Genomic DNA, 13,022 nt, shown 5'->3' on the forward strand with positions numbered 1-13,022 from the left:
GCAAACACGTCAACATCATTCAGCAGGCAAATGATGATGTATAGCTTGTTTGAATGAGTGTCCCTAAATTTCACTCTCTGAGCCTGATCCTCACTCACTACCTCTCACAGCTCAAATTATTTTACCTTGTCCTGTCCAAATAGGTCTGGAACAAGCATGGAACAGGAGAGGGGCAGAAACAAAAGTCCAGATAATAAGTCCATGGGGGAGTGGAGGGTGGGAGGAGCTAGGGGTGACCAGGAGCAGATGTAAATCCAGAGTCTGGAATGTCCGAGGCCGATCACAGTGCCCGACTAAGGGTGAGCTGAGGGACTTACAGGGACCAGCGGAGACGGGGCTGAGAAACAGACTGACATTAGGATGCAAGAGAGAGAAGCTGGGTGAGAAATTGAGAGTCACAGGGAGCTTAGGAGATGCAGGAGAGCTGGACGGAACTAGCGTACACTCAAGAGATGTAGGAGGTACACCAGATAAATGAGCTGGCAACATCACCCGTCGCCAAGGGAGTACTGGTGGAGATCGAGGGCTTGGAGGGAAGCCCTGTCCATACTCCCACCACTGAGGGTGAGCTGCAACCAGCCACTGGACAATATTATGAGGAACTAATGGACATGTATAAGGATTTAATTGACAGGGTTGAGGAGGTGATACACTATGTTCCTGCGTCTTGGCTGGTTTCCAACCAGCTTTTCCACGTGGCTTCCCTCAAAGCCCTCGATCTCCACCAATACTTCCTCAGGGATGGGTGATGTTGCAGGCTCAGACAAATTTAGATGCTCAGGCTCCAGGGCGATGATAGGTTCAGTCGTGGGGAATGGCTACCGAGCTCAGAGTCCTCTCCCGGACAGCATGCCAAATACGCATAACCTTTTACTCAAGTTTATTATCTTGAAATTGATATAAATGTAAATATAAAGATAGACATGTATGTCAAAAATTATGGACTCATTTCTGAGAGCAGATGAATCTCCAGGACTTTACCACTGTCTAAGATCTTCTTAAGCTCCTCTTTGCAGAAATCCTCCAGTTTGTCTCTCAGCTGACGGACAGATTCTCTCAGTCCATCAAAAGAGATGAGAGAATTGATGAGGTTGACATTTATGTCTGTAGATTCAGGAGGTGCTGAGAGAGACTGGAAACTCTACAGAAAACAGAAATCAAAACTAAGCAGCTCCACACTTCAATAACCTGCACATATATCAAATTTGTGAAGCTCTTGTTGACTTGACTGATATTTAGTAACTCACCTCAATTCAGCGCTTTTCACAGCATCAGCTTAATTCTTCTCATAATTATTATATCACATTAGAGCTACATATTGTAGTATTTGCCAGTACACTCTTACATGTAAACTTTCTAGGAAATAGTTTGGATGATAAAACATCGACTAAGAACATACATGTGCTTCTAACAGTTTAAGCACATCAGTGGAGTCTCATCAAAGGACTATAAACAATTATTATTGATAACTTTATAGCTGTTAGAGACACTGAAATTTCACATGGACACTTAAGACACAGTTAGGTTTGGTTTGGTTTCAGTACACTGAAGCATTATTTTAGATATTTTAGAGACAAATAACCTGATCACCTGATTCAGTTTTTAAGAAAGTTACTATTGAATGCACTTATTTCACCACTATGCAAGAAATCAGACTTTTTTTTTAAAGGTTAAATGTCAGTGAAATTTTGTTTCATTCATCATGAAATGTTTCTCTGTGAGTCTCCTGTCTCACTCAATTTCACTATGGGGCAGCCGTGGCCTAATGGTTAGAGAGTCAGACTCAGGACCTGAAGGTTGCAGGTTTGAGTTCGAGTCTCAGGTCTGGCAGGGATTGTCGGTGGGGGAGTGAATAACCAGTGCCCCCTCCACCCTCAATACCACGACTGAGGTGAGACCCTTGAGCAAGGCACCAAACCCCCAATTGGCTGCCCACTGCTCCGGGTGTGTGTGTGCACTTGGAATTTGTGCTCTGCATTTAACTCATCCGAGTATGGGTCACCATACTTGGCCACACGTATTGTCCTTGGAAAGGACAATCCTTTCCTTTCTTTTACATTCCTTTCCTTTCTTATGATCGTGTTCTTGTAGATCTGTTACCTGCAGAAACTGGATGTGATCCTGTGTGTGTGAAAGCTGCTCCAGCTCAGCGTCTCTCTTCCTCAGATCATTGATCTCCTGCTTCAGTCGCTCCAGTCGTTCTTCAGCTCGACTCACTGCACGCTTTTCCTGATCTCTGATCAGCCGGATAAGTTCAGAGCGGCCTCTCTCAATGGAGCGGATGAGCTCAGTAAAGATCTTCTCACTGTCCTCCACTGCTGTCTGTGCAGAGCGCTGTTAGGACACACAGTGATTCAGGCTTCAGTGGGACTGAAAGAGACAAGAGAGTCTGAACTGAGACTGAGACAAACTTCTCTTCTTCTCCAACTCACCTTTTGAGACTCCACAGCCTCTCTCAGCTGCTGAACATCTTTCTCTCTCTGCTGGATTCTCTGCTGGAACCTCCTCTGCATCTCCTTCAGCTGGTGCTGGAGGACAAACAGATAATAGTAAATGTCAAAGAAAACTACTGTCACTAAATCATCATGTTGTAAAGTCCACCCTGAAAGCATGTTCTTGCAGGGCCCATGCTGGCTTTTTGCGGGCACAGTGGGCTAGGGCCAGCCCACACCAAACCTAAACAGGCCCAGTGCGGACTTACCCAGGCTTACCTCAGGATCTCTGTGAGCAGCCCACACTATGGGACTGCCCACATTAATCCCATTATGGGCCAGATGTGAGCCTGTTAATAAAAATGTTGTGGGCAGTTTTCTTCCTTACCACTAGGGGTGCTAGGGTGTTTTAGGTTTCCTTAAGTAAACCCATATGGAATATGGATTTAAAGTTCTTTTCAACGTGGGACCATAGTCTGGACTATTTTGACAGTTCCTGGTTAGGGACTCTTCCTAAAAAAATGTTTTTTGAAAGCTGTGGCGTGTTTTCAATACAAGAGGTTGGATTATTTATTTGCTATCAGCCAACGTTTGGACATTGATGTACTACAGATAAGACTTTTGCACATCAACTTTTACATGACAAAATCCTACAATCTTGTATTGCTTAATCGAAATTATAGAAGCTATAGTTATAGAAGGATTGCATCCTGTTTCTGGAGATCTACCTTACCACAGAGTTCAGTTCCAACCTGATTAAACTAACATATCTGTAATTATCAAGTGCTCTTTCAGATCCTAATTAGTTGGATCAGGTGTGTTTGATCAGGACCAGACTAATAGTGTGGGCTAAGTGAGGAATGCCCGTGCAGGGTCGGCAATATAGGGACCAATGTATTGCAAATGAGCAAAATCTTAGAGGCCCTTGTTTGCAAGGTACCTAACTGGCCCAACGACCATATCCAGTGGTGGCTGAAGGTTTCCTGCGTGTTGCAGATTCAAGGCTTGGTACAGCGCTCTCTTCCACCCTCAATACCGCGCCTGAGGTTGGGAACCTAAGGTTTTTCATATGATGTTTTTCATTGTGACGTGATCAGTTTCTCAGAAGTCACAGCTTCAGACAAATAGCATGTCACGGCACTCTGTAAACTTAATCTCAAGATCTACATCGCTTTATATTATGGATTGACTTGTTTGAATCAAGGTTAACTGCTTTAAAATGGCAGTATTCGATTTACTATGCTTTGCTGAAGTTATAATCCAAATCATTACACAAAGCACACTGTGTATAATGTTTACCTTGGCGTACATGGCATTTTCTGACAAGAAGTAAAATTGTAATTTCTCTCTTCATGCAATGAAAATGAAGCACTTTAAAACGGCAGCAAATTTTAAAGTCTTTATGAGTGCACAGACACTCCTTGTCCTAGACTTTTTAAAGTCTTTTTAGACTTTGCCTACTGTGGTTTTACACACCCCTCTTTGCTCCTTTGCATACCTCTGTCTTTTCTTACTACAGCCTTTCTTTCAGCCTTTTTCTTTCCTCTTATTTCCCCTTCGCTACCTATCCACCACCTACATCAGCTAAAAGGCAAAGGGGTGCTCTTAAAGAGTTAAAAAGAGCAGCTTACCCCTTTGGAGGAGTGTAGCAACGAAAGGGTGCTCTTCTTTATAAGCCGCTAAGAAGAGCAGCAGCCCCTTTAATGCAGTACCAAAAAAAAAAAAAAAAAGTTTAAAGATACAGAAAACACACTAGATTCGCCAACCTAGTTTGCCAGGTTGCAGCAAACACTGCAACTGTAGAAGCGAGCAAATAAACTGGTTCAGAGATTGCAATTTTACCTGGCCTAAAAAATTCAGCATCCATTTAAAAAACAACAGCTTATAATATCTCAAAACAACTCATCAGTTTACAGGTTTGTTGCCTCCAATTGGCATTTGTACTCATTGTATTATGTGTGCTCAATTTGGCAACCCACCTGAGCCTAGACAAAATTCCTTATTGATACATTTGATAGCTTTATGCAACAAGCATCATGCTTGCTTAAATCACAGCAAGTTGCAGTAAACAGAAAACCTTAAAGAAATGGTATTCCCAATACTAGATGAGACATAAGCACCAAGCATATTGCAAGAACAATCAGATGATCATAAACAACTGATTAAACATTAGCTTCTTGCTGTTCAAAAGTATAAGGTACCAGCACTTGCAGTAACAACCACTAGCTTAAAGCAACAAGCAGGTCTAGCAATAAACATGATACTGAACACTATAAAGCCTTAACAAGCAAGCCAAAAAATATTAGTCCAATAGCTTTAAAGCAAGACCTTCTGAAATAGCATAGACTGGGGCAGCATGCCCTTTACAGAAGAAGAGAAGCAGCAAAGGGGTGTTCTTCTTTAATGCAGTACAGCACATGATCAATGCCTGAAGTTTGTGCAACAAGCATGTTGCCATTTTCATGATAACCTTTAGCAAAAATAAAAACTCCCAAAAACAGATCGTTTCATTAGATAAGACACTTCTTCCTTGGCATTTGGATCAATTGAAGCTGCATTTAAGCCGCATTTTGGAAGTTCAATCTCAAGGCACCATAGAAGTCCACTATATGGAGAGAGATCCTGAGAGAAATCCTGAAACAAAATAATAGTAGCAAAATCTACACGCTGTGCATTTAGTATCAAGCATGTTACAATACACTAGATAGCTTTAATCAACAGTGTATCACTTACTTAAACAGTGTGTTGGAATAATAGTCGGATAAGTTTAATGAATCAGCATTCCTAATACTAGATGAGCCTTAAGCAGCAAGCTTGTTTCGGATGAGACAGCCTTAAAAACAGCTTTGAAAACCCAGCCTCGCTGTGGTAAGTTAAACTGGGTAATGTTACCACTGTGTCAAAATACAACCAATAAGCCTAAAGCATAGAAAATGTCTGGCAAACAATCATGTTACTGAATAACTACCTTGAACAGTGAGCTAAATTTGATGATAGCGTATTTGCCAACATAGCATTAGGCAATGAGAATGAAATAAGAAACTTACCTTAGCTTTGTGAAGACATTCAAAGATGACTAAAGGGTGAAATGGCTAGTGTTACATGGATGCGTTAACTCTTCTTAAAGGAGAAGTTCACTTCCAGAACAAAAATTTACAGACAATGTTCTCACCCCCTTTCCATCTAAGATGTTTATGTCTTTCTTTCTTCAGCTGTAAAGAAATTGTTTTTTGAGGAAAACATTTCAGGATGTCTATCCATATAGTTGGCTTCTATGGTGCCTTGAGGTTGAACTTCCAAAATGCAGTTTAAATGCAGCTTCAATTGATCCCAAACACCAAGGAAGAAGGTTTTTTTCTAGTGAAACGATCTGTTTTTGGGAGTTTTTCAAAATACCCTAACTATCTTGACCCTGAAAAAATTGAGTTCAGGCAGAGCAAGACAAGACAAGTGTTTTGAGGTTAAAAACTATATAAATTGTAATAATTAAATAAACCAATCTTTTCACTTGATGGGACTCTTCTTCGCCCAGCTGTTATCGTTTACAACTGCATTTGGGATCGCTTGAAGCTGCATTTAAACTGTATTTTGGAAGTTCAAACTCAGGGCACCATAGAAGTCCACTTTATGGAGAATAATCTTGAAATGTTTTCCTCAAAAAGCATAATTTCTTCACGACTGAAGAAAGAAAGACATGAACATCTTGGATGACAAGCGGGTCAGCACGTAAATTTTTGTTCTGGAAGTGAACTTCTCCTTTAAAGCTTATTTTACAAAAGCTTGGGTTGATTAAGGTTCAAAGTGCATTTTCAGCAAACAGGCAAACTCTTCTTGCAGCTGCTGTTCATTTCTGCTGTTGTGTGCAGTTTGAATGCTGTAAGCTGTTACCATGAGTGCCAATATAAACACATATGAAATGGGGTTAAGTGTCAGCAATATTCCTTTAGGATCTAGTTTTAAATACCTGTTTCTCTGTCCTCTGTGCTGCAGCTGATACAATATCATGGTTTTTGTGTTTATCCATACACAGCACACAAATACATTTCTGGTCAGTGCGACAGAAAACCTCGAGGAGCTTCTCATGTTCCTGGCAGATCATCTCCTGCAGTCGTCCAGTGGCATCAGTTAAACAGTGTCTCTTTCCTTTAAAGAAACTCTCATGTTGTTCAAGATGATTCTGGCAGTAAGAGTTCAGACACATCAGACAGGACTTGACGGCTTTATATTTTCTTCCAGTACAGACGTCACACTCCACATCTCCAGCTCCAGCGTAACAGTCTGCAGGAAGTTTGGTCTTCTTCAGTTTCTCCACCACTTCAGCCACCATGGTGTTTGTAGCTAAAGCAGGTCTTGGACTGAAGGTCTGTCTGCACTGAGGGCATTTGTAGACTCCCTTCTCATCCTCCTGGTCCCAACAGTCTGTAATACAGCTTTTACAGTACCTGTGTCCACAAGGAATGACCACTGGATCCTTCAGCCGTTCCAGACACACTGGACAGCTGAACCCATCATAAAAAACAAATGGCATTTTCCTGCATGAATACAGAGACGGAAACAGCAACAGCTCAACTTGACTTCAGTTTCTCAGGTGGTTTCTGTTTCCTTGTACTATGATTGAGTGACGTGTGTAAAGCGGGTGTGTCTGCAAATCTGTAAAGCATTCTCTTTCCTGTTCATGTAGAGCCACACCTGGACTAGTTGATTCAGGTGTTTAATTAGAAAGCAAACTATACTTTGTGGGAAAGTGACTCTCCTGGACGAGGACTGGGGAACCCTGATAATAATGCGTCTACAACAGTGGTGTTCAAACCTGACCATGGACTAACTTCAGGTCTTGCAGTGTCCACTAATGAGCTGATGAATTTAATAAGATGTGATAAATGAGGGAGACATACAAAAATGCGCAGGGTTGGGGGTTCTCCAGGACAGGTTTGAAAACCACTGGTCTAAGAGATATCAGATGTCTCAGAAGCAGAGCTAAACCCTTCAAATCTACCATAATGCTGCATCCTAATGGACCTTTATTGCATTCCTTACATCTGGTAAGTGATGCTGCTTCGCCTGGCTGCTTTTATTCAAAACAACGCCTCAGTTTTCACGATTTCCTAACACAACATGGGTGAGATTCATGGAATGAATTAACGTCCTTCTAAAATATATGGGATCACGTTCATGTGGAGTATGCATTTTGAAACTGGGGTATGTTTAGGCCTACATCTCATATTACCTGCTGAAATTTACCTGTTAATGTATTTCCCTTCCAAATGTGCTTTCTGACTAAACAAATGTATTTCCACACTAACCTGCCACAATCAAGTTCGTCTTCTCATTAACAATGTTTTTCTCCTACTGCTCATATTTGTAAATGAATTTTAATGATTAACACTCCTACAAAATAAGTATGTAGTAACCATTTTTTTTTTTTTACTGATTTCCATTTGTATTGCCTTTTGTATAGTTCTACTACACATACCATGGTTAATTTTCAAAAGAGCATTATTAAAATAGGTGAATGAATGTGCGGGCATTGCCTTAAAGAAATTTAATGATGTTGAACATGTTGGCGAATTAATCTTAACAGTTTGAAAACGTGTTGACAACATGACTTTGAATATTAATTAAGAATTTTGGCATAAATAAATTACATACAGTTAAATGACTGTCAATGAAAAATTACAGCATCATGACTAAACTTTAAATTTAATACAAATAAGATAAACGGAGTGTCTATTTACACTAAGTGCAAATAGCCCATATTGTTTGCAGTGGCTATTTACACTAACTCCACCCATCAATGTGAAAACCGGCGTCACTATTTTCGAGCAACTGATCCGGGTTCGAATCCCCCTTCTGGCAAACTTTTTTCTCCCTTATCAAATCTCATATCATATCGGAAAGGCATTTATTTTCAATAAAAATGAAGGACATAATTGAAAAGTTGAAAACAAAGTATAGGTTAGGATTGGGGTATGGGTAGGGCTTTTTGTCCCAATAAGGCAGCCTTTCCACCACAAGCATTGGGCTCTTCTTTCATAGACTCCTACACGGGCTTGCATTTTTGGACTCTTGTCACTTACATTACTCTCCTGCACCTCGTCTCTGTGATCTGCCTGAGTGTTTCCCTGGTGTTCTCCTCTTCTTCCACGATTGCGCACAGACAAGGCTGTCAGTTGTTCACATCAACATTGTTTGGTTTCTCTGTTTCATCTTCACTCACAACCTGTCACTGTTTTGTTTTAATAAAACCCTGCAGTTGAGTTCATCACCCGTCTCTTCTGCAGTTCTGTGACAAAGTCACTCTACAGCACTTATCCACTTGCCAAAAGTATTTCATGTGCATAACCCATGCACATCTATTACTAAATGATTGCTTAAACTTTTTACATAACACATGCTTTTTTAATATATATATATATATATATATATATATATATATGTAAAAATGAATGTCTTGTTTTCCAAAAAAGTCTAAATTAAGCAAAATAATCTACCAGTGGGGTAAGAAAAATATATATATTTTTTTGTTTAAAATAAGATTCTTTTGGTTACCCCATTGGCAGATTATTTTGCTTGTTCTAAGCAAAAACTCAATTAATTTTGACTTGTTTTTCCTAAAACTAAACTATTTTTACTTGTCTAGAAAATCCTTCTTGATTTAAGAATTTTTAGATATTTTGGCTGGAAACAAGACAAAAAGTCTAAGAAAGAAAAGCATTTTTTGCAGTGCATGCAAAATTACTTTTTAAAGGCATGCTAAAATAGTTAGTTCTTCTGTTATTTGCAATATTGTGAGCAGTAAATAACACTGATGCCCATCTAAACCGAATTGTCTTATTTGAGAGAGAAGCTCTGTTATGGGATATAGAGAAAGTACAGTAAGAAATCTATGTGTGTGTGAATTTTTGACATGTGTTTCTGAAGTATCTTCATCCCTGAGGGGCTCATTACTTTGTTTCTGAGAGACCACATTTACAGCTTAATGCCCTCACATTGCTCTTTACTGCCGTCTTTCTCCAGCTTTACTGTGTGCAGTTTAACGTTTGATAAACGAATGCATTCTTCAGGACGATATCTGCAATGTTTCATCCATTGGTATCTAGTGAATACCTTGAGAATGATAATTAATTGAAAAAATAAATTGAGACAGTCTTTTTCTCTTACTCTGTCACAATCTGAGAGATTACATTAGAGATATTCAGGCACAGATCAAGTGTGAAGCCTCAGTTGGATCGTGCAATTTAATCAAGATCAAGATTCTCCTAGAGACACACTGCGATGTAATTCAGACATGAATGACTCTGAATGTTATTTTAAATAGCAAAAAACTGACAAGGAACAGCAAAACTTGTTGGCCTCTACAAGACTTTTCTAGTCATTTAGTTTTTGCATAAAGATTGGATTACCAAATTTTGAGCCAATACATTTTTTTTTGAGTTGTGCAATATACAGTACATTTCCACCACATTATAAGATTTTATGAACTTTTATGAAAAAAAGGGTTACCTTGCTCATTATTTTTGTCTTGTTTCTAGTCAAAATAACTTAAAATTCTTAAATTAAGATGCATTTACTAGATAAGCAAAATGACATTAGATATTTTGTCTTGTTTTAAGCAAAATGCACCTAATTTAGTTTTATTTTTTTTATTTATTTATTTTTTACCCGACTGGCACTTAACTTTGTTATTTTCCGCTGGAAACAAGACTAATGTTGTCTTCATGTGATATGGGAAAGATGATGCTTTCCACTTGTGAAGTGGAAATTACCAGTGTGTCGTGTTCAGGTGCTTTTGTTGTCGTAGTGAAGAGAAACATGGCGGACTCAGAATTTGTCCTCACATGCTACTTGGGTAGCATCTTCTCTTAACGGTATTTTTAAAGACAACACTACGTTTAAATAGTGACATTATTAAAATTCTTTATGCCCCAGCATTATGGGGGCTACAAACTAACCAACTAACTAACCAACTAAACAGCAGAGAACTTTTAACATCATGCAATGCTTACCATTCAATATAGTTTTGTTGCTGTCCGCCATGTGGAAAGGTCAAAGTTTATCCCATCTTGGCAGCTCGGGTATCATAAAAAATTTCGAGCTTTCCAGTGGAAATTACAACATGAGTGGGTGTTCATGTGCAATTTCGATGTCAGATTTTGGTATTTACCATAATTACGATAGCACATGAAGGCAGCATAAATCTGTTGTCGTTCTGCTTATCTAAATGCATCTTAATGTAATTGTAGATCTTTTGACTAGAAATAAGTAAGTATAACTAAGTAACCATTTTTTTTGCAGTGAAAGTTTTAATTGGGTTGATTTTTTTTTTTTTTTTTCTGAATGTATTTTATATTTATATTCAGTTATTGAAATGTGTGAAACATATTTCCCTTGTTCCTCATGATTTCCTGCCTAGTGTATGTTTCATGTTCTCAGGTTTGTGTCTTGCCATGTGGTTCTCTGTTCTGTTTGTTCATTGGTTGCTATTGTGCCTTGTTTCTCATTGGTTGGTTTGTGTCATGTGACCTGCATTGTTTGCTATAAGTAGCTTTAATGTTGGCATTGTTCTCTGTCCTCTATTGAAGTTGTAATCTGCTGTTGGTGAGTTTCTGTTTCAAGTCTGTTTCAAGTCTGTTTCAAGTCTGTTTCAAGTCTGTTTCAAGTCTGTTTCAAGTCTGTTTCAAGTCTGTTTCAAGTCTGTTTCAAGTCTGTTTCAAGTCTGTTTCAAGTCTGTTTCAAGTCTGTTTCAAGTCTGTTTCATCTCTGAGATTTAAACCGTGTTTGTGCAACTTTTTTTTTTTTTTTTTTTTTTTTTTTGGAAAATTTGGGTTTTGTTTTTGGTTTTGTTCATGTTCTTGTTTTCTTGTCATTGATTTTGAAGTTTAGCCATGGTTCAAAAATGGTTAAAATGGTTAGCCATGGTTTCACGTCTTCTACATCTTTGGGATTGAAATGGTTTTTGTGCAACTGTATTCTGAAAATATCGGTTTTGTTTTTGTTCTTGTTTTCTTGTCTTTTATTTTGAAGTTTAGCCATGGTTCAAAAATGATTAAAATGGTTAGCCATGGTTTCAAGTCTGTTTCAAGTCTTCTGCATCTCTGGGCTTGAAACAGATGTTTGTGCAACTGTATTTTGAAAAATTTCAGTTTTTGGTTTTGTTCATGTTTTCTTGTCCTTTATTTTGAAGTTTAGCCATGGTTCCTGTCTTGTCATGTGTTTCCCTTGTTCCTCATGATTTCCTGCCTAGTGTATTTGTCATGTTCTCATTGGTTCGTGTCTTGCCATGTGGTTCTCTGTTCTGTTTGTTCATTGGCTGCTATAGTCTTGTGCCTTGTTTCTCATTGGTTGGTTTGTGTCATGTGACTAGCCTTGTTTGCTATAAGTAGTCCTCATGTTGCCATTGTTCCTTGTGTTGTAGTTGTAATTTCCTGTCTGTGAGTCCTGTTTCAAGTCTGTTACATTTCTGAGATTGCAACTGTATTTTGAAAATTTGGGTTTTGTTCTTGTTTTCTTGTCTTTTATTTTGAAATTTAGCCATGGTTCAAAAATGGTTAGCCATGGTTTTTAGTCTGTTTTCAAGTCTTTTACAACTCTGGGATTGAAACCATGTTTATGCAACTGTATTTTGAAAATATGGGGTTTTGTTTGTGTTTTCTTGTATTTTATTTTGAAGTTTAGCCATGGTTCCTGTCTTGCCATGTGGTTCTGTTTGTTCATTGGTTGCTATAGTCTTGTGCCTTGTTTCTCATTTGCGGGTTTGTGTCATGTGACGTGCATTGTTTTCTATAAGCAGTCCTATAAGCAGTTGCCATTGTTCTGTGTCGTGTATTGAAGTTATAATCTGCTGTCAGTGATTTTCTGTTTCAAGTCTGTTACATCTCTGGGATTGAAACAGTGTTTGTGCAACTGTATTTTGAAAATTTGGGTTTTGGTTTTGTTTATGTTCTCTTTTTTTTTTTATTTGGAAGTTTAGCCATGGTTCCTGTCTTGTCATATGTTTCCCTTGTTCCTCATGATTTCCTGCCTAGTGTATTTGTCATGTTCTCATTGGTTTGTGTCTTGCCATGTGGTTCTCTGTTCTGTTTGTTCATTGGCTGCTATAGTCTTGTTCCTTGTTTCTCATTGGCTGGTTTGTGTCATATGACCTGCATTATTTGCTATAAGTAGTCCTCATGTTGAATTGAAGCAGACTCGTGTATTAAAGTTGTAATCTGCTTTCACTGAGTTTCTGTTTCAAGTGTGTTTCAGGTCTGTTTAAAGTCTTTTACATCTCTGGGATTGAAAAAGTATTTGAGCAACTGTATTTTGAAAATGTGGGTTTTTGTTTTTGTTCATGTTCATGTTCTTGTTTGTTTGTTTTTTATCCATGTTTAAAAGTTTATTCAAGTTTATCCATGGTTCAAAAATGGTTAAAATTGCTAAAATGGTTAGCCATGGTTTCAAGTCTGTTTCAAGCCAAGCCAAGTCTTCCTCTGCCGCGTTTGGTCAAGTCTTTTTGTTTATTGTTTGTATTTTGGATTTCATGTCACTGTTGATAAAACTGCACTTGGGTTCTCACTATGCTCTTCTCCGGTGGATCTATCCGTTACAGTT

At 38.6% G+C, this 13,022-nt stretch overlaps 1 protein-coding gene across 1 annotated transcript; it reads right to left on the bottom strand.

Moving 5' to 3' along the window:
- Positions 1-692: 692 nt before the first annotated feature.
- LOC141317002 (uncharacterized) lies at positions 693-6,960 on the bottom strand. The gene is made up of 4 exons (XM_073832870.1): positions 6,397-6,960; positions 2,433-2,528; positions 2,101-2,334; positions 693-1,141 (listed from the first exon to the last, which is right to left on the bottom strand). The coding sequence occupies exons 1-4, from the start codon at positions 6,958-6,960 to the stop codon at positions 938-940; spliced, it is 1,098 nt and encodes a 365-aa protein (XP_073688971.1). The 3' UTR covers positions 693-937.
- Between the last annotated feature and the right edge of the window lie 6,062 nt (positions 6,961-13,022).

This window comes from Garra rufa, unplaced genomic scaffold (assembly GCF_049309525.1).
Source record: "Garra rufa unplaced genomic scaffold, GarRuf1.0 hap1_unplaced_223, whole genome shotgun sequence".
Taxonomy (NCBI): domain Eukaryota; kingdom Metazoa; phylum Chordata; class Actinopteri; order Cypriniformes; family Cyprinidae; genus Garra; species Garra rufa.